Source organism: Mesoplodon mirus, assembly GCF_964341445.2.
Source record: "Mesoplodon mirus genome assembly, chromosome: 18".
NCBI lineage: Eukaryota > Metazoa > Chordata > Mammalia > Artiodactyla > Ziphiidae > Mesoplodon > Mesoplodon mirus.
The window spans coordinates 598901-619672 of NC_138994.1; the positions used below are offsets into that span (position 1 = coordinate 598901).

Genomic DNA, 20772 nt, shown 5'->3' on the forward strand with positions numbered 1-20772 from the left:
TCACCTGCACTTTTAACGCTTTGTTTCATTGACTCCTTACAAAAACCCTGAGAGAGAGAGAGGTTCGTGAAGGTTCTGTGAATCGCCCAATGTCATACAGCAGTCGCGGCAGAGCCAGGCTTGGGACTCAGCCTTCTGCTTTCCCACAACAAAGCATCTACTCTGCGTGGGACCCGAGCATCGTGCACCTTTCCTCAGTGACTTCCTGGTCTGTACGCCTACCTCACAGGATGGGAATGAGGCTCAAATGAAGCCATGGCCACGTGGGCACTCTGGAAACAGTGCTCAGGAAGTGACGGGATTTGGCCTGAAGGATCTGGTTCCCCTCACCTCATGGTATTAAGGGGTGGGGGGGCTGTGGGCCATGCCTAAGGAGCCCCAGTGTGCCCCTTCCCCACAGGTTGGTAACCCCAAGGTGTCTCTTGGGTCTCAGAAGGCATCACTGTGCCCCCGGTGCCCAGATAACCCACGCCTTTCTGCCCTGCCCCCCAAAACCTTAGACGATCCCACGAGGCTCCCACATCCACAGATCCAGATAGCCTGAATCTGCCTGCCACTTCCCCACGGCCCAGGCGACCCCACCAGGTCCCTCCCTGCTTGGGTTCCGGTGCCCCACCTGGTGTAGTCCATGATGGTGTTGAGCCGATGGGCGATCGTCAGCACCGTGCAGGTCTCAAACTGGGTGTGGATGGTGGCCTGGATGAGGTCATCGGTCTCCAGGTCGACGGCGGCCGTGGCCTCGTCTAAAACCAGGATGCGACTCTTGCGAAGCAGGGCTCTGGCCAGGCACACAAGCTGCCGCTGGCCCACGCTGAAAATGGGGAAGGCAAGGTATCTCTAGCTGGGTGCCCCCAACCTGACCCCAGGCCTCCTTCCCCAAACTGTTTCTGTCTCCACTCCTTCGCAATGGCCCAGGGCTGGCTCTCTGTCTAACCTCTCCCATTTCTGCCTTAGCCCAGTACTCCTGGAACACCGAGTTGAGGTCTGGACACCACAGGGATAACGAGGGGCCTTGCGGGTAGAGCCAGGACTTAACAACATTGTGAAATCCCCAGCCTGTCTCTGGCACCCCTGGTCTCTTCTTCCCGTGCTTTCTTCCCTATCCTCACTCCTCAGCCAGTGTCACCGTGCTTCTCTGCTTCAATCTCTCAGTCATTTTCACCTTAGTAATAACACACATAAATGACTCCTCCTGGATATTTGCACACATCATGTTATCTTGCTGAGCCTAATATCACACCGTTTAGTCATCTTCCGCCCCCGTGGGGAATATAGGTCAGGGTTCCATTGTGGGAACAAGGAAGGGACAGGGTAGAGGAGGCTACGGGGGTTCCCCGCGTCTGGTCCCCGGGAAGGCGGAGGAGGAGCGGAACGCATACCTTCAGCCTCCTGCCTTGGAAGCTAGAGATGATGCACAAAGAGAGGCTGTGTTCCCAACCACAGAAGCTGCAGCACCCCCCCCCCCACCCAGGGACTTCCCGCAGGGGTGAGTCACTGCAGCCGAGCGAAGGCCAGGCTCTCTCCCCGGCCTATTCCCGCAACTACTGAAGGTTTTGGCAGCAGAATGAACCACCAGATAGAGCTCAGGGCTGATCTATGGCGGGACTGGCACAGGATACATGTTATACTTAAAGTGGCTACAAGCTCAGTGAGGGAGGAGGGGAGTGGATTTCTGTCTCAGATCCTGGTGGGTGTGGGGATGGAGGGGATGCTCTGGGGAGAGGTGCTGACGGCACGCAAGGATAGGAGAATGGACCAAAAAACAGCTGTGGGGCACAGGGTCTGAAAGCCTAGGTCCGTCCGCCAGCCACCCCATGGTTGTGTAACAACCATGGTTGTGTAAGTGAAATCCAGGTACTGTGCACATTCATCCTTACAGGGCTGCCTGGGGAGGTGGGGGCATCCCACCAATGGCTATGATGCAGCAAGGAGAGTTTGGGGGCAGAAGCTCCCACTTCCCTGAGTCCTTGCCTCACCCCTTGCTAGCTGAGCAGCTTTGGGCAAATAATTTTATACTCTGGAGCCTCGTTTCTGGCCCACAGGACTGCAGTAAAGATGAAAGGGGACAGTAGAGGCCAAAGTACCTTGAACACTATTAAGTGCTGAGCAAATGTACAGGTTTTTGTTTTTTTTTGGAGAGAGTCCAGTCCGTAGGTATGGCCCGAGTAGAATCATACGAATAGCTAAATTTCTCAGGAGTATATCCAGTCCAAGTGCTTTCCATTTCACCACAATAACCCTAAGACTGCTCTGTCCAGATGATGGCCACTAGCCACATGTGACTGTTGACCACTTGAAACACGACACGTCTGAATTGAGATGTGCTGTACGTGTAAAAATACACACGGGATTTTACACTTGAAAAAATGCAAACTATCCGTAATAGCTTTTGTATCAATTACATGTTGAAATGATATTTTAGATATATTAGGCTGCATAAAATACACAATTAAAATTTATTTCATCAGTTTCTTTTTTTTTTAATGTGGCTATTAGACAAATTTTATTTACATATATGTGGCTCAGAGTATATTTTTATTGGGCGGCATGGTGCTAACAGGTATGGGACTGTTATTATCCCATACTCCTTTCAGGGTAAAGGAAAAGAAGGCACAAAGAGGTCAAGCAGCTTGCTCCGAACCACACAACTAACACAGGTACAAGCGTCTCACGCCTTTAGACCCAGTAAGAAGTGACCCTGGCCCTCCCTGTACACGGCACAGTGACTGGTGATACAAAGTCTGGGGCTATAAGGAAGCAAAGAAAGGCCCGGAGAGCTCACTACGCCTCTTTCTAAACCACAAACAAAATTGCATCCACCTTGGAAAATATCTAAGATTTCTCTAAAACTCTGTAGGTTTCCTCTTATCTGCTCCACAGGTTCAGTCCACAACCCCTCCTCAGGCCAAGCACCACATTGACAATCTCACAGGAGAGGACCGATTAGGGCTTTGGAACCTCCCAGGCATGTCTTCTCCCAGCTGTGTGACTTTGGCCCCGCCTCAGTTTCTCTGGAGCTTGTGTGTGTGAGGAGTCAGTGAAGTAGTGCACAGTGCCTGGCACACAGAATATGCCCAATACAAGACAGTGCCCCCTGCGTTCACGCTGGCTGAGATGGGAGTGGGAGGGCAGGAGGGGGCTGGCCTGGATTTGGTGTCGTTTGATGCTAGACCCTCTATAGTGCTGCAGAGTGCTATTCCTGACCCACCCACTGCCAGCTGTTACCTGAGATTCTCCCCGCCCTCGGAGCACTGGAAGTCCAGGCCTGCCGGCTGGGATCTCACAAACGTGTGCAGGTGGGACAGCTCCAAGGCTCGCCACATGTCTTCCTCCGAGTAATTGCCAGAGGGGTCCAGGTTCATGCGCAGGGTCCCCGAGAACAAGATGGGGTCCTGGGGACAAAGCAAGGCCTCAGAGGGAGGCAGCTCAGGCCCCATAGGGAGCCATGGGCCCCAAGGCCAGGGAACAAGAAAGGGGTTGAGGTGGTGGCATTCCCACTCTGACCCCAGCCCTCCAGGAGGGAGGCAATGGCCAAGGAGATAGAAGAACACCTGTGGGGAAGTGATAAACCTCAGTTTTGCCAACCCAAAATCCTGCACTAAGGCAGAAACCTGAACCGCTAATCTGACTCCGAAGTGTCCAGTCAGAAGAAAAAAATACCCCAGAGGAGTCAGAAAAAGTGAAATGTAATTCAGAGCTGTGAAACCAGGAGACCAGGATAGAAGGCCTCTGGGGTGGGCTGTGTGGAGGGGCCTGTTGTTCTGCTGGTCCAAGAGGTCAGAAGACAGGGTCTTCTTGGGCAGGAGACACCTGACCCTTCCAGACCCACGACGGGGGCCGCTCTGTGGCTCTGGTCCTGCCGTCCTGCTCTCCAGCCTCCCAGAGAGAGGTCCCAGTCTAGAACTCTAAGCTAGAGAGCAGGGGTAGGACCTGCCGCCAGGGTCACGGGTCAGTGTGGCCAGCCCACGCCAGGCTGCTACCTGGGGGATGATGGTCAGCTGAGAACGCAGGTCATGGAGCCCGATGTCGGCCACATTGAGGCCGTCGATGAGGATGTCGCCCTCCGCGGCTTCCAGGATGCGGAACAGGCAGAGGGTCATGGACGATTTGCCAGCCCCAGTGCGGCCCACGATCCCCACCTGGAGGCAGTGGGGGGTCGTCAGGGGGAGGCTGGGGGTCTGCGGGGCTGTTGCCAGGACTCCCCTGGGAGGCCAAGCAGACCCTTGGGCTGGGCCCCTGCCATCCCACAGACCCACGCTCCCCAGGGAAAAACCCGCCCCACACGCACCTTCTCGCCACCTCGGACTTGTAGACTCAGGTTCTTCAGCACCAGCTCCAGGCCTGGCCGGTAGCGCACAGAGTAATTCCGGAACTCCACGTCACCCTGCTGTGGCCAGCCCGCTGGCGGACGGCTGCCCTCCACCACCCAGGGGGCCTGGCCGCCAGGGGAAGACAGGCTCCTCATCAGGGGGGCACCTCTTCCCCAGCCCAGCCGTCTCCCAACTTTGGTCTGCCTCCCTCCCCAGGCCCCTGCCATCCTCACCCACTAGGGACCCTGGTGGGGAGGCCCTGGTGCTCATGTGACCCAACCTTGTGGTTCAATGTCTCTTTATCTCTCTGACATTATTCCCCACAGAACTTTGCTCTCCCCTATTCCCCCGTGCCCCCCGGCCATAAGCGGCCCCTCCCACCTGCCCTCGCTCCCCCTTTCACCATTCTTTATTATTGAGTGGCTACTCCGTGACAGGTAGTGGGGTCAACGATGGTAAACAAAACAAAGTCCTTGTCCCCATGAGGCTTACATCCGAATCTAGGGGGACATACTGTTGACAAATAAGTAAGTCTACATAATGTCAGATGGTGATGAGTGTGGATAAGTGCCTGGTGTTGCTATTCTGTACAGGGTGGTCAGGGAAGGCTTCTTGGAGGAGGTGATATTTAAATAAAGACCTGAAGGAAGGGAAGGAACAAGACAAGTAGATATCTGGGGGAAGGGCATGCCAGACAGAGGGAATGGCGAGTACAAATACTTCCAGGTGTATCTGGATCACAGTGACCAAGGGGAGAGGCAGGAGACAAGTAGTGGACGGCCCCATCACATAGTGCTTTGCTGGCCATTTTAAGGACTATGTTTTTTTACCCCGAGTAAGATGTAGGGCCATGCACAGAGGAATAACATGATTTGGTGTGTTTTTAAAGGATCTCCCTGCTGCTGTTTCGAGGAGGGAGAGGGGAGGGTGTTTTGAAATGGGGGGTCAGGCTGTCAGCAGTCAAAAAGCAAAGCAGCCCGTATAGGTAGACCGCTCTCTTGAGGAGGTGTCAAAAGAATGGACAGTAGGGCTGGGGGCAGAATTTTTGAGAATGTGGAGGCAGGATCACGTGTGTAGAGAGGGGATATGGGAACGCTAGGCATGAAGAGGGAGGATTTGAAGATCCCAGAGAACGGGGGACAAGGCAATGATAGGGGACGCCTGGGGAAGACAGGGGTAGACGGGGGCCCCATGGGCAGGAGAGGCCAGGTTGGGAGGAACAGGTTGGGGGGGGCTCCATGGGGGCTGACAGGGCAGGAGCTCAGGCCACAGAAGCCATGAAGTGCTTTCCAAGTAGGAGCGAGGGGCTATGTTGTCTGAATGTTGCTGAGCAGTTGAATTAGATGAGAACAGGAAAGTGTCCCTAGGTGGGGATGTGGGAAAGTCATCGGGAAGTGGGTTCAGTGGAGTGACAGGGCCAGAAACCAGGCCACAGGGTGATGAGGCAGGGGGGAGAGCACGTGCAGACCATACTTTAGAGCCAGTTTCACAACAAAGGAGAGCAGAGAAATGGGACACAGGATACAGGGGAAAGGGAGGGTTGGTTTGAGTGTCTAGAATGGAAGCTACAGGAGCTTATTTTTGCGTGTGGATGGGAATCATCCGACAGAGGGAGCAAGATGGGTGATGTTGCAGATGGAGGGTGTGACTGAGGGGTGAAGTCCTTGGGTGGCCACGCGAGGAAGTAGAGGGAGTGGACTTTGAAATGGGAAAGGAAGAAGGTGGAAGGGACACAGGCGGATTTGAAAGTCTGGAGGCAGGAAGGCTGAGGGAGTTCACATCTCGTAAAGCCGTTTTCTCACTGAAGCGCTAGGCAGGGTTGATGACTGAGCCTATGATGACCGATGACCGAGCCCAGGGAGAAGGGCAGGTAGGGGCTTAAGGAAAGAGAAGGGTCAAAACAGAACTTTCTGAAAGTGGGAGCCCACGCTTCTTGGAGAAGCAGAACAGGAACACCCAGCCGTGGCGTGTGGTTATAAACTTGAAGTAAAATCAATGATTTTCTCCAGCAGCGTCTGAGCAGCTGAGCACCGGCATGTTTCCGAAGGTAGACAGATGGGCTCAGCTGGGGTGAGGATGACGGAGAGCGCAGGGCAAGGGCGTCAAGAGCACCGGTGCTGGTGGAGCACAGGATCCAGGCTGGCTGAGCGCACGGGCAGAGGGACAGAGGCAGGGCACGGGACGGGGGGGTCCCAGGGGGACAAGGTACTGGGACCCAGGAGGGCTCGGAACAACGGGAGCTGTCCTCAGGACACCAGGAACGGCTCGAGGGCAGACCCTGTCTTGCTCTACACCTCCTCACCTAGACCTCTGGCTGACACTCAAGAAGGGCTGAATGAATGAAGGAAGGAAGGAAGCGCCACCTGAACAGCTGGCCTGGGGGGGTAGGGATGGTGGGTCACCAGGCGCCCCTCCCTGCCCCAGGCTCATCCCGTACCCACCTCAGTCTCCGTCTTGGAGTACTCTTTGACTCTCTCCACGGCCACAATGTTAGACTCCAAGTCTGATATTGTTCGTATCATCCAGTTCAGAGCCAACGTCACCTAGCCAAAGGGACTGGGTCATAAGCGGGGCAATCTCTCCTCCCCCTGAAATGGCTCTGGGAGGAGGTCAGACTCCTTGACTGTGCTCCTATCCTATCCCGGCTATGACCCAGGTGGGTCTGGGCAAACCCATAGATGTGCCACCTGGGGCTCAAATCACAACTGCACCTCAGGCAGTGACCATGCAGACTTAACACAAGTCCACCCAGCCCAGTGTTTCTTAAACTTTAATATGCACAAGAAAGATTTCCCAAGGAATCTTGTTAAAATGTAGCTTCTAATTCAGTAGGTTTGTGGTGGGACGTGAGATTCTACATGGCTAAGAAGCTCACAGATGATATTGATGCAACTGGTCCTTGGACCACACTTTGTGGATCAAGGAGTCTTGATAGACAGCGCTGAAGCCAGAGCCCCAGGTCTATAGTATCAGAATCTACAGTTTAAGATCTCCAGGTCATTCATATGCACATTAAAGTCTGAGAAGACTGACCTGTCTGGACTGTCCTTTGTTTACAAAACGTTCAAAACTTGAGTCACCTGAGGCATTGCAAATGTGATCTGCTTCACAAAAATTCCATCTGCGGTTATTTAACGCTTTGACAATATAGGCTGATATCAGGGTGACCTTCCCAGGCTCCAGTTACCTGCTTTGTGTACTTTCTCTGCAGGCTTGTGAAGTGAGGTGTATTCCAGCTCTCCACGTCCCTGCCCCCAGACCCCTGTCAGGGTTGACCTCTAGATCTTATGCAGGCAGGGCAAATTCTATTTGTCTCTTGGGGCCAAGCTCCAAGATAATTTCTCCAACACTCCAAGGTAGAGACCTCCTCTGGGCTCCTACGTTCTGTGCCTTCCTCCACTAAGGTCTGTGCGCCCCACAGGACCATCCCCTGCTGGTGGGAGGGACTCTCCACCCTTGACTGGGAGCAGAACCTGTGGCTGGCCCCCATTTGCGGCAGAGCGAGGTGCTCAGGAGATGCTTGTGAAACCTGTGTGGCCTCTGCCCCAGTGGTGGCCCTGACCCAGGACCCAGACCTCTGCGTACCTGCAGGGCATAGGACACAGACAGGCCCACCATCCCTGGGCTCAGGCTGCTTCTCCCAATCACAGCAAAGAGTGCAGTGAAGAGCACCACACAGTTGCCCACGAACTCCACTCGGACCCCCAGCCACCTGCGGGGATTAGGCGAGGAGGAAATGGGGCAGGTTCAAGAAGGGGGCTGTTCAGGGGGAGGGAGGGGCCTGGACCCAGAACGCCAGGGTCTCCCCCGCAGAGACACTGGTGGAAACTCATGGGAGGCGCAGGGGCTGAGGGAGCTGCTTCTGACCTGTTGGAGGCCATGTAGGGGTAGCAGCTCCTCTGGTTGGTGTCCACCTTAGCATCACTGATGGCCTCGAAGTCCTGGCTGCGGCCATAGGCCCGGATGACGCTGGAGCCGGTCACCGTCTCCAAAAAGTGGGAGTAGATGGGTGAGCGGCTGACAGATTCCAGCCGCTTCAGTTGCCGTGACGTAGCCACATAGAGGCGCTGACAGGGGATGGAGAAGGAGCTTGGAGTCAGGACCGTGGGGCCCCAGCTCAGCCCAGCACGCCCTCTGGACCCATGTGAGCCGCCTCCCCGTCAGTTCCACTGGCCCAGAAGACCTTGTTCCCTGCCTCCCGCTCCGCCCAGAAGAACCCAAGACTTGGGGGCCTGATACGGCTCCACGAACTCATCCCACCCTTCCCCCCTGGTCAGCTCTGCTCACTGTTCCAGGCCACTTTGTCCACGAAGCCTTTCCCGACTGCCTCTCAGCTCCTGACCCCCCCACCTCTGCGGGGGCCTAGATTATTGCCCTGACTCTGCTTTGCCTCCTGTCAGTGACGATGCCTGTCTCCACTTAGGGGCCCTAGCAGTGTGTTCACACAATCAAAATTTTGCAGAATTTGCAAACATAAGATAATTTTGTATTCTTTTCCTTAAAGAGCCTCTCCCCGCCCCACCCCCCAGTTGTTTAAACTTCAGCCCCACGAAAACACAGTTCTGCCTCCACTTTCCATCTTCTACCCTGTGGGCCCCAAGATGGCCAGGGCCATGTAGGATTTGCATCTGAGAGTCCCCCGTCCCAGCACAGAGCACAGTCTTCACACAGAGGCCTGAGCTTCTGGCCACCTGTGGATTACCTGCCTCGACTGATTAATTGACGGCAGGATAGGGGCTTAGCAACACATATGCCTCTTATAGGTAGCTGTATCTGAATGATATCAACTCATCCATGTTAAAAACATGTATGTAAGTTTAGATATATCTAAAAAGAAGGCAAGGATAATGTGTCTCAAACTGTTGACAATATTTTCTTAAAAAATAGCCAGCAGGGGCTTCCCTGGTGGCGCAGTGGTTGGGAGTCTGTCTGCCGATGCAGGGGACACGGGTTCATGCCCCGGTCCAGGAAGATCCCACATCCCACGTGCCGCAGAGCGGCTGGGCCCGTGAGCCATGGCCGCTGAGCCTGCGCGTCCGGAGCCTGTGCTCCGCAACGGGAGAGGCCACAGCAGTGAGAGGCCCGCGTACCGCAAAAAAAAAAAAAATAGCCAGCAGGAAGGAGTTCCAGGGCCAGTCACAATTTACAAGGATTTCATTTTATCCTATCAACAACTCTGTGAGGTAGGTTCTATGATTCTATTTTACAGGTGAGGAAAATGAGTTTCCAAGAGGTATTTACTGAACCAAATCCAGCAGTGAAGCTGCGGGGCCTGACCTCCCTACATTCCACTACTGGTGGCCCCTGGGAGAGCCCCGGCCACACAACGGCCGTGCCCACAAAAAGCCACGCCCACCCACTCAGGGCACACCTGCACAAAGAGGTAGAGGACAGCCAAAGGCAGGATGACCACAGCGAAGAGTGGCGTGCTGGCCACGATGACCACGAGGGTGGAGATGGAGTTGTAGAAGGAATTCAGCAGCACGAGGATGGTGGGAGCCAGAACCTCATCGATGACGTAGATGTCCTTGGAGAAGCGGTTGAGGATGCGGCCTGAGGGCGTCGTATCGAAGAAGGACTGTGGCGAGCGCATCTTGTTGTGCAGCAGTGCCTGGTGAAGCAAGCGCGCGGCCTGGACGCCTCCCACCGCCATCGTGATGGCTGACAGTATCGCCAGGAGCCCTGGTGCAGGAGGAGAGGGGCGCTCGCTCACCTGGGCCAGGTGGCAGGCATGCAAGGGCAGGTTCCGAGATGGGGGATAGCCTCGGTGAACTAGGCAGGCTCAGAGGCAGGTAGACTGCTAGGGTGGGTTAGGGAGTCCCTGGGGCTGTGACAGTGGAGAGAGATTCAGAGGCAAGGGCATGGTTTGGGGGGCCCAGCAGCCCAGAGATGAGGAAGGGGCCACTGTAGCCCCTTCTGGGTATCTCTGCAGGCTCACCTTGCAGAAATCCCAGGGCGGCGTAGACGCCCAGCCTCTGGGAGGTGTTGTTCTGCTGGCCGTTCACCACAGCCTCACCGGTCCAGGCACTGAGCCAAACGTTGGCCCCAATGGCAGCCGCACTTTGACCCCCGTGCAGCAGACAGATGAGCAGCGTGGCACAGAGCCCCACGGCCCTGGCGTAATCCCAGAACACACTCAGCTTCACCTGCATGGCCACAGCGGTTGCACAGAGGACTCCGGGGAGCCCCGGGACTGCTAGGGGCCTGCCCACCCTCTCCATCCCTCCCCGCCCAAGCTACTCACAGTGCCTGTCTCCACCTTCTCCTCCTGGGTCAGCACACGGCTCGCCTTTGCCTCTGTTGCCTGCACTACCTTTTCTGCCGCACCCAGGCGCCTCCTGGGCACAGGCCGACCCTGGCCCTCTCCTTCCAGGGACATGGCACTCAGCTGTCTGTGGAGGCAACTGGTCAGGCCCAGGGAGGAGGCCTCCAGCACAGCCACAGACAGAGCCCCAGAAGGAGGTTCAGGCTGCAGCCGGAGGCCCGGGGTGTGTCAGGGAGAACGCCCACCTGCGCCCCCCGTCAGAGCTTGGGAGCCCTGGTACCGTCTCCCGGGGGCTGAGAGCTCCCAGGTGCTCACCTCATAAACTGCTTCTGGACCTCGTATGTCACTGGCTCATTATCCGTCAGGTCTGTGTGATTGCTGAGCGTGTCCTCAATCAGCAGCACCTCCTCATCCTCTTTGGCCTCCAAGGCTGCAGCGGGGAGGCAGAAAGGAGAGCTTGGCTAGCTCACCCCGCAAGCCCCTGGTATGCCCCGCCCCACGCCAATGAAGAGGCCTGAATGGACAAGCGAGAGGCGAGGTGAGAGGGACTGAGGGGGCAGCAAGAACAGCAATAAAAATAAAGGACGAGTTTCGTGTTGGAAAGAAAAAGGGGGGCGAGAAAGACTCAGGTTAGACGGGAAGCAAAGCTCCCCACAGGGACCACGCAGAAGGGGATTCAAATACAAGGGTCAGGAGCTTGGGGTCTAGAGTCAGACTGGCTGAGCTAAAATCCCACTTCCTCACCGCATGAGTTTAGGCAGGCGGGTAAAATGGGGATAATAATAGTACCTACTTCATCGTGTCATTGTGAGGATTAAAGGAGAGAATGTGTGTCAAGAGCTTGCAAGGGGCACAGCCCTTAGTAAATGCTCGAGACATGTTAGCTGCATATACGGAAGTAGGCGAGAAAGCCCAGGGGAAGGTCTGTGAGCCAGCCAGGAGCCTGGGGTTGGGGAGCCAGGACTGGGCAACAAGGGGGTCTCAATAGGCTCCATGAGGACAGGGATTTTTCTGTTTGTTCATTGCTGTCTCGGCGCCTGGAATAGTGCTTGGACGTAGTAATTGCTCAATAAATATTTGTTGATAAATAAATGACTTTTCCAAGCATTTGCGTATTAACTAAACAATTCATCTGTGAAACAGTTTTGCCGTACAAGCTGGGCCTGGGCCCTTAGGCCCTTTTGACACATGAAGGAAGATGAGGAGGAAGGACTTGAATCCATCCCGGTCACTTTCCCTGCTGGTGATGTCTGACATCACACAGATGGTCCAACTTCCCCAGAACCTCCCTTGTCAAACACTGGGCCTGTCCACAGACACTCAGAGGCTCCGGGACAGGGGAGATGCTGGGAGGGCAGGGGAATACGGAGGGCCCAGGATGGCAGATACCGGTCCTGCTGTCGGCCTCCTGGTGCTCCTTGGCCTCATCAGGTGCATAGTTGCGGAGAAAGTTGGCAAAGGAGCCGTTGCGCTGCAGCAGGGCTGCGTAAGTGCCAATCTCAGACACGTGCCCGCCAGCTAGCACTATGACAAAGTCCGTCTGGGGCAGGAAGCTGATGCCGTGCGTCACTAGCACCCGTGTCTGGGGAGAAGGCAGCAGGCTATCACTCCCACTGCCCTCAGCACACACCCCTGGCACAGCGCGGGGCCACGGAGCGAGTGTGAGGTGCCTGTGTGCCAGCAGTATGAGCAGGCACGTCAGGGACTCACCCCGTGCTCACCGCAGCTGGCTCAGTGCATGAGGGGCGCCGTCCCCGACCCCCGCCCCAGGTTTCCCCCGCTGCCCAGCCCATGCTCCTGTTCCTCAGGCCCTCCATACCTCCAGGTCTCACCCGAACCCCTTGGCCTCCCACCAGTCTTCTCCTGTGGCCCTAGACCTCACCTTAGCCCCCTTAGCCTCTGGGAGGCCTCACCTTTCCTGCCAGCACACCTTCTGGCCCAATGACTCGGTCAAAGATATGCTTGGCCACGTGGGAGTCCACGGCTGACAATGGGTCGTCCAGCAAAAAAATGTCAGCATCACTGTAAACAGCTCGGGCCAGACTGACCCGCTGACGCTGGCCCCCAGACAGGTTAATGCCCTGGATGGGTTGGAGGAGGGAGGTGAGAGGTGTGTATTGGGTAGAAGGGAGTCAGGTCATCACAAGGGGGACAAGGGCTCTGTCTGTTGTCATTCAAAAAGGCAGACCTCTAAATTCACACTTCATATGCCTGGTCCTGTATCTGGGAAGCTCTAAGGCCATGGAGGAAGGGGTGGTGGCTCTCAGAGTCCTCCCAGGGCAGGTGAGGACATCCTGCTCCCTGCCCAGCTGGTTTCCCTGCCTTCCACCTTCATACTCTGGGAGGCTGGAAATCCCCAGGAGGTCCTTAATAGGACTTTTACTCTCCCATCAACCATATGGTTCACAGATGACTTTCTTTTTTTATTTTATTTTATTTTTTTTTGCGGTACACGGGCCTCTCACTGCTGTGGCCTCTCCCTTTGTGGAGCACAGGCTCCGGACGCGCAGGCTCAGCGACCATGGCTCACGGGTCCAGCCGCTCCGCGGCATGTGGGATCCTCCTGGACCGGGGCACGAACCCGTGTCCCCTGCATCGGCAGGCGGACTCTCAACCACTGCGCCACCAGGGAAGCCCTCGGATGACTTTCATAACAATTATCCCATTTGGTCCTCTTGTCAGTCTTTCCAGGGAGGTATCATTAGCCCCACTTTCTAGATGAAGAAACTAGAGCTCAAGATGTTAATGGCTTTGTCCAGGGTCCCAAACTATTAAGGGCAAAAGCAAGGATGGAAACCCAGCATCCACCCCAGAATTCATCAACCCTGAGATCATTCACGTACCAGAGGGGAGGTAAGTTCACTCCTTAAACCCATTATGCAGAAACTGAGGCACACAGCAGCAGAGCTGGGCCTAGAGGGCAGACCCCAGACATACAGCCTGCTTTCCTACCACCAGCTTTCCTCATTCCCTCTGGAACAGGCCCAGTTCTTTGGGGATACCCTGAGAAACTGACCCCTGGGGAGAACAAATGTGGGTTGGGAGCTGGAGCTGCTGAGAAGCAAGGGGTGGACATGGAAGCTGTAGTGACTGAGATGCGTGAACGTGCCTGCATTCAACCAACCAGTCTTTCTCCAGTGTTACTAGGTTCTGGGCACGAAATCAGGCTTGTGTGTGCGAGGTCAATGTGGGTCCAGGAGAGGTGGGAAGGAGGAGTTGTATCGTAGATCAGGAGGTCTACTCTGGATTCCTATAATCTCGACTCCTACTTAAAAATTTCCCATCCCCACTGCCAGGCTCAGGCCCTCATTTCCCCAGGGCACCATGAGAGCCCCCTCACTGGTTCCTGTGCCTTTGGGCCCCTGCACACTGCAGCCAGGGCAGCTTTTCAAAATGCAATTCCTGTCCCTGCTTAAAACTCTTCACTGACAAGTTGAACGTCAAGATAAAAAATGATGGTAATGGATTATAACACATTGAATCAAATAAGAAATCATGAGCCCACGTTGATATAAAAAAATTAATGAATAAGTAATAAGCCAACTAATAACTATAGAAGGAATGGAGTTATAAAATCAACATTTGGCCAACATCACAGTAAACACTGACTCAGGCAAAAATCATCAATGAAAGTTATAAAATGAAATCATCAGTAGACCATACCACCTCAATCAAGAGATCAAAGTTAACGTTGTCAGTAACGCATGAACTGACATCATGTGCCTCCTGATATGATGCACCAAGAAGGACACAACGTTACTTCTTTGGTTTTCTCCCCCCAAAAATATATTCCGAATCTAATCGTGTTCAAATTGAGAAACATTCTGCAAAATAACTGGCCTGTACTCTTCAAAAGTGTTGATGTTCTAAAAGACAAAGAGTGAGGAATTATCCAGATTTATTGAGAATAAAGAGATATGACAACTAAATGCAACTCATGATCCTGGATTGAACCCTAGACCAGGAAAGAAAATAGCTAAAAAAGACATTACTGAGACAAATGATGACATTTCAAATGTCAGACAGTGAATTAGGTAATAATACTGTGTTCATGATAAATTTCTTGATTTTGATATAACTCAACTATAGTTATGTAAGAGGATGTCTTTGCTTTGAGACACTGAAATTTTAGTATATAAAAAAAGAGGTGAAACTGTAAAACTCAGAAGAAGACACAAGGGAAAAGTTTGATGACATTGGACTTGGCAATGATTTTTTTGGATAAGACACCAAAGGCATAAGCAACAGAAGTAAAACTAGAAAAATTGGGCCACATTAACATTGAAAACTTCTGTGCATCAAAGGACACAGTCAGCAGAGTGAAAAGGCAACTTTCAGAATAGGAGAAAATATCTGCAACTCATATATCTGATGGGGGTTAATATCTAGTATGTATAAAGAACTCCTACAGCTCAACAACAAAAAACCAAACAACTTGAATAAAATGTGGGCAAAGGACTTGAATAGACATTTCTCCAGAGAAGATATACAAACTACCAATAGACACATGAAAAGATGCTCAACATTACTAATCACTGGGAAATAAATGCAAATCAAAACCTCAGTGAGATACCACCTCACATCCATTAGGATGACTATGACCAAAAAACAAAAACAAAAAACCAAACAACCGCCCCAGAAAACAAGCGTTGTCCAGAATGTGTAGAAGTTGGAGACCTGTGTACTGTTGGTGGGAATGTTAAATGGTGCAGCCATTATGGAAAACAGTATGGCAGTTCCTCAAAAAATAAAAAAAAATAGAATTATGATTTAGCAATTCCACTTCTGGGTATGTACTAAAAAGAATTGAAAGTAGGGTCTTGAAAAGATCTTTGCACACCCATGTTCATAGCAGCATTAGTCACAATAGCTAAAAGGTGGAAGCAACCCAAGTAAGTATCCATTGATGGATGAATGGGTAAGTAAAAGTTGCTGTTTAATGGGTACAGAGTTTTAGTTTTGCAAGATAAAAAGAGTTCTGGAGATTGGCTGTACAACAATGTGAATGTACTTAACACTACTGACCTATATACTTAAAAGGATTTCTAAGGTAAAGATTTATGTTATGTATATTTTGCGACGGATAAAAATTAATAAATCAATTAAAAAATAAAAACTTTCACTGATGTCCCATGGTTTTTAGGGTAAAGGCCAAAACCTTAATCAAAGTCTTCAAGGCTCTACCTTACCCTGTTTCTTCCACACCCCTTCTAACCTCCAGTCACACCAAATTGCACAGAAATGCCAGTCCACCCACCATCCCCTCGGCTCACACCTTCAAAGGCTTTCCATCACTTGGTAAAAGCCACAGTTCTTACAGTGGTCTCCAAGGCCCAGTGTGACCTGGCTGCCTGGACACCTCACTGACCTCATCTCCTCCTCCTCATCCCTGCTCATTCCACTCCATCCACATTGTTCTTCTTCTTGCTGGTCCTTAAGTGCCCCAATCACACTCCTGCCTCAGGGCCTTTGCACTTACTGCTCTCTCTGCCTCAAATGTCCCAGACAGGGCTTCATGTACGAAGATACGGACCACTCCCTCACTTTGTTCAAGTCTCCGATTCTCAGTAAGGTTTTCCCAAAGCACACTAACAATACAACCCTGCACATATCCTATATCCCTTCCCTGTTTCATTCTTTCCCCTTAGCATTTATCTAATATTATATATTTTACTGATTTATCTTGCTATCATCTCTTTCCCCCAGTAGAATGTAAGCTACATGAAGGCAGAGATTTTAGTCTGGTGTATTTACTACTGTATAATATTGCCTGGCATATAGTAGGTATGTAACAAAATCTGATGAATGATGAGAGCTTCTTCCTTAGCTATTAAGATTCAGCTCAAAAGTGATGCTTTGGGACTTCCCTGGTGGCCCAGTGGTTAAGACTCCGCGCCCCCAATGCAGGGGGCCTGGGTTCGATCCCTGGTCAGGGAACTAGATCCCACATGCTGCAGCTGAAAGATCCCACATGCAGCAACTAAAGATCCTGCATGCGGCAGCGAAGATCCCGCATGCTGCAACTAAGACCCGGTGCAGCCAAATAAATAAATAAATATTAAAAAAAAAAAAAAAAGTGATGCTTTTCCTTATGCAGACTACCCCCGTTACTGCCTTCCAGTACCCTGCACAGGCCTTCAGCCTGGCCCCCAGGACATTCTACAGCCCCTACCTGTTTACAAGTCAATTTCCCCCAGTAATAGCTCTGTTTCACCAGTGCCTAGCACACAGCTAGGCATGATACTACACGACTGTGTGAATGAATGAATGAATGAATGCATATCTGGACCTGGGCTGGACTGAGGTGGGCAGCTCTATGTGCTAATTCCCCCGAGGATGGAAGAGGAGCCTGTACCTTCTCTCCGATCTCTGTCTTGCTCCCACCAGGCAACACCTCCAGGTCAGCTAGCAGGGCACAGGCCTCCAGAGCCTGTTGGTACCGCTTGGGGTCCAGGGCTTGGCCAAACAGCACGTTTTCCTGAAGAGTGCAGTTCTGGATCCACGCCTGCTGGGGCACGTAGGCCACAGAGCCCTGGCCAAAGGAGAAGGTTACCTCGGGGTTTGCCCAAGGCCTGGTCAAGCTTCCCTTCCCAGGAGTCCCTGCCCCTCTCACCTTCATATACACCTTGCCTTCCAGCTTCTCCATCTCTCCCAGCAGGGCAGACAACAGGGAGGACTTCCCACAACCCACAGGCCCCACCACAGCCACTAGTGCCCCTTTTGGCACCTGGATATCTAGGCTGGGGGCAAGAAGACAAGTAGCCCAGTCAGAGGAGGAATCAGGGTTTTGGTCCCCCACCTTCCCCCTGGAGACCCAAGCCCTCCTCCCTTTCAGACACCACCCTGGCAAGCTGAGGCTCTTCCTGCTTCTCAGGCCAAAGACTGAAGCGTGAGAGTGGGGCTGGGTTCCATTATTGATCTGACCTTTGGCTCACTTCAGGCAGCTGAGAAGGGAAGGGAAGCTGGTACCTGTGCAGGGTGGGTGGGAGGTTCTGGGACCAGGTGAAGGTGCCATTGTGTATGGTGACAGTATAGCCTGGGAGGACAGAGGTGTACAGCGTCAGGGGGCCCAGGGCAAGGGGAGGAGGATCCCTGGGTGGGGAGAGGAGTGGGAAGCCCTAGGGGGAGGGCAGGGAGTCTTGTGGCGGGGGGGGGGGGGAGAGGGAGGGGAGACAGGAAGTCCTGGGGAGGAGCAGGGGGAGCCCTAGGGAAGGAAGGTGGTGGGGGAGGCCTGGAGAGGGATGATGAGAGGAGAGGAAAGAGCCAGAAGAGGAGGAAGGCGGGCACAGAGTGAGAGCAGATATGAGGATGGAGAAAAGGGGGTCACAAGAGAAAAGTTAAAAGCTTGGAAGCGAGAATTTTCTGGAGCAGTGGCTGGGGCAGGGGCAGCCCAGGTAGAGGCTGTTTGGACCTGGGGTGATGGTCTTCCTTTCCACACACTGGGAGTCAAGTTCATCTTGGCTCAGGAAATGCTGGATCCGTTTCAGAGACACACTGGTCTGCATGCAGAAGGGTGTGGGTCAGCCCTGGAAGCTGTGCTCTTCCTGTACCATCTCCTCTTACCCTTGCTGGCCCCCAACTTCCTGGGTGAGGCTGGGCCCCCTGAGGGCCCAGAGGCTGGTGCTAGGGCCCCTCCCATGACGGAGTCTTGGCCGGCTCCCACGGCCAAAGACAGGGTCCAGGTTGGTAACAGGAGGCTGTCTCCAGAACTTGGGTTTCCAAGGACCTTACCTGACTTCCTCTGACTCCAAATGGCCCCTGACTCCAATGACCTCATTCAACTTGGGACAATTCTTCATAATGCCATATGGCCCTCCCCTGATTCCAATAACTCTCCCTGATTATCCCCTGACCCTAAGTGACCCCATCAACCTGCCCAAACTCCAGCAGAACCCCCGGCCCTATCCAGCATTACCTGGGCCAGGTTGCTGATTAACTGGGGCAGCACGTTGAGGGGAATTTTTAAGATGTTGAACAGGGACACGGACACAAAGGCCTTCTCAGCATCCAGCACATTGTTCTTGTCCACGGACACGTACACCCCGAGGGTGGTCAGGGTCACCTGGGCAGTGGTGGGGATGGGTGTCAGGGTGGCATCTGCAGGGTCCAGAGGCCCAGGCTGGCCAGGCAGGAGGCGGGACGCCAGCCCAGGCAGGGCTGCCTCACCAGGAAGGGGGTGCATATCCAGATGAAAGTGGACGTGGCATGGAGGTAGGCAGTCTGGCGCATCAGCCGGAGCTCATCCTGCCGGATGTCCTCCACCTGCTTCAGGAAGCTGGGCTCCCAGGCATACAGCTTCAGCACCTTGATGCCACTCAGGATCTCGCTCATCAGCTTGATGCGTGAGTCCTTGAATTTCATTTGCTCTACCTATGGAGAGTGTGGAAAGTGCACACCCCGAGCCCCTCCCCAGACCTCTACCCACAGGGGCTCACACCTTCCCTGCACTCACACACGTGGCAGCCGGACTGCTCACTGCTCCTCCCTGCCTGCCTGTGCTGCACCCCAGCCTGGAATGCCCAGCCCGACCTACCCTCTTCTCTGCTGGACAGAATCCAGCTCCAACCTCCGTGCCCCATCACTGACCCTCGCAGGCAGCATCCTCTGCCCTTTCTCTGGGTTTCTAAGGCACGTTCTCATAGGGGACCCTGTGCATGTATGTTGCCTCAACTCGATGTGAGCCTGAGGGAATAGATCCCTTGTTCCTCTTTGTTCCCCAGTCCCTATAACCCAGGGTGCAGCATGCCCAATCCATCTATTCGTTCACCCCAATTTATTGAGTGCCTATTATGTGCCAGGCCATGTGCTAGATGCAGGGCAGATAATGATGAACAACTCAAGGCCCTGGCCATCATGAAGCTGACAGTCTGATGGGCGAGGTAGACAGGAAGCAAAAAACCACCTGAATACATGCTTAATAAATTATTACGCATACTCCGATGGGAGTTACAGGATTCTGGGAGAGAATAACGGGGTAGGGACTGGGAAATCAGAGTTTATGCTGGGAGGTGAAGGAAGGGAGGGAACTGGGCAAGGAAGGGAGGGTGACGCACATGCCAGGGAACAGTATGTATGGTAGCCCAGAGGTATTCAGAGCTTGTTGACTTGGAGAAAAGAAAGGCCATACTGGATGAAACTTGGCCATATCGCAGGAGGTGAGGGATTGAAAGGCGAGCAGGGGCCTGGTGGGTGGTGGCAGGGAATTTGTCATTTATCCTATGTACAGTGGGAAGCTAGGGAAGACATCAGTAAATGTTTGCAAATAAAGGACTGAATGACTGGCTGTTTACACTCATTACAGTGTGGTGGAGAAACTCTCATTAGACCAGAAGAGGCGAGTTTGAATCCCAGCTCTGCCTGACTCTGGATTTGCTATAATCTCTCTTGGCCTTGGTTCCTCAGCTGCAAAATGAGAATGTTTTTAAAACCCTCTCAGGGATGGGGGTTAGAGTAAGCTAAGGTTTGTGAAAGTGGCTTGGAGCCATCCGTACTCAGTGAGCAAGGTAGTTGGTAAGGCCCAGGTTAGTGACTGCCCTCCGCCAGGTACCTGGCCAAGGCTCCAGGCAGGAGCAGTTGCTAGCACCCACCTGGAACGCACGCATTTTCACAGCCACGGCTCCATTGAGCGGGATCAGCAAGACCATGAGAGCGACTCCAGCCAGGACAGAGGGACCCAGGTTCTGAGGAGGCACAATAGATAGACTAGACAGACAGAGTATATAGACAGAACCCAACAGACAGAGGCCTATTGACCCGAAATGCAGGGAAGGGCAAGAAGCAGAAGATGGTGGTCAGCCAAACGGATGGACGGCAAAGAGCAGACACACAGATAAAGCCAACATGAGGAAAACATGTGCAAAAACAGCCGGCCATCAGATAATGACAAGAAATAGGGACAAACAGGCAGACGTAGAAGGGTGTCCAGACACACAAGAAGGCAAATACAGACAGGCAATGGCAGTCAGAGTCATACCTACCTTGCCTCCAAGTCCCTCTTCCCTCCCCTGGGTTCTGTGAGAAGGATTATCACACAGGCTAGAAAGACTTGATTGCAGACACCAGCATCCTCACAGTCCTGTCCCCCACCCCTCTGCTGACCCAGAATAACCCTCTCTTGTCCCATCTGAAGGAAGGAGAAGGTCAGAGGAAGGGGGCAGAGATCAGGGCTCAAGAGTCACCTGCCAGGACTTCCCTGGC

General features: G+C 53.3%; 1 protein-coding gene across 3 annotated transcripts in view; it reads right to left on the reverse strand.

Annotated features, from left to right (window-relative positions):
* The window catches only part of ABCC3 (ATP binding cassette subfamily C member 3), a 46476-nt gene that overhangs the window by 4654 nt on the left and 21050 nt on the right, over positions 1-20772 (reverse strand). For 2 of the 3 annotated variants that reach the window (XM_082605183.1, XM_082605185.1), the window contains 20 exons: positions 20163-20255; positions 18742-18945; positions 18491-18637; positions 17987-18074; positions 17545-17611; positions 17189-17315; positions 16931-17107; positions 12489-12656; positions 11965-12157; positions 10891-11005; positions 10555-10702; positions 10249-10456; positions 9682-9992; positions 8178-8377; positions 7896-8022; positions 6752-6853; positions 4289-4435; positions 3981-4139; positions 3226-3392; positions 617-811 (listed from right to left, as the gene is read on the reverse strand). In XM_082605183.1, the coding sequence (XP_082461309.1) occupies positions 617-811; positions 3226-3392; positions 3981-4139; positions 4289-4435; positions 6752-6853; positions 7896-8022; positions 8178-8377; positions 9682-9992; positions 10249-10456; positions 10555-10702; positions 10891-11005; positions 11965-12157; positions 12489-12656; positions 16931-17107; positions 17189-17315; positions 17545-17611; positions 17987-18074; positions 18491-18637; positions 18742-18945; positions 20163-20255 (3143 nt within the window). Of the gene's footprint in view, positions 1-616; positions 812-3225; positions 3393-3980; positions 4140-4288; positions 4436-5800; positions 6642-6751; positions 6854-7895; positions 8023-8177; positions 8378-9681; positions 9993-10248; positions 10457-10554; positions 10703-10890; positions 11006-11964; positions 12158-12488; positions 12657-16930; positions 17108-17188; positions 17316-17544; positions 17612-17986; positions 18075-18490; positions 18638-18741; positions 18946-20162; positions 20256-20772 lie in introns of those variants that run through there. The other variant, XM_082605184.1, reaches the window with a different exon arrangement.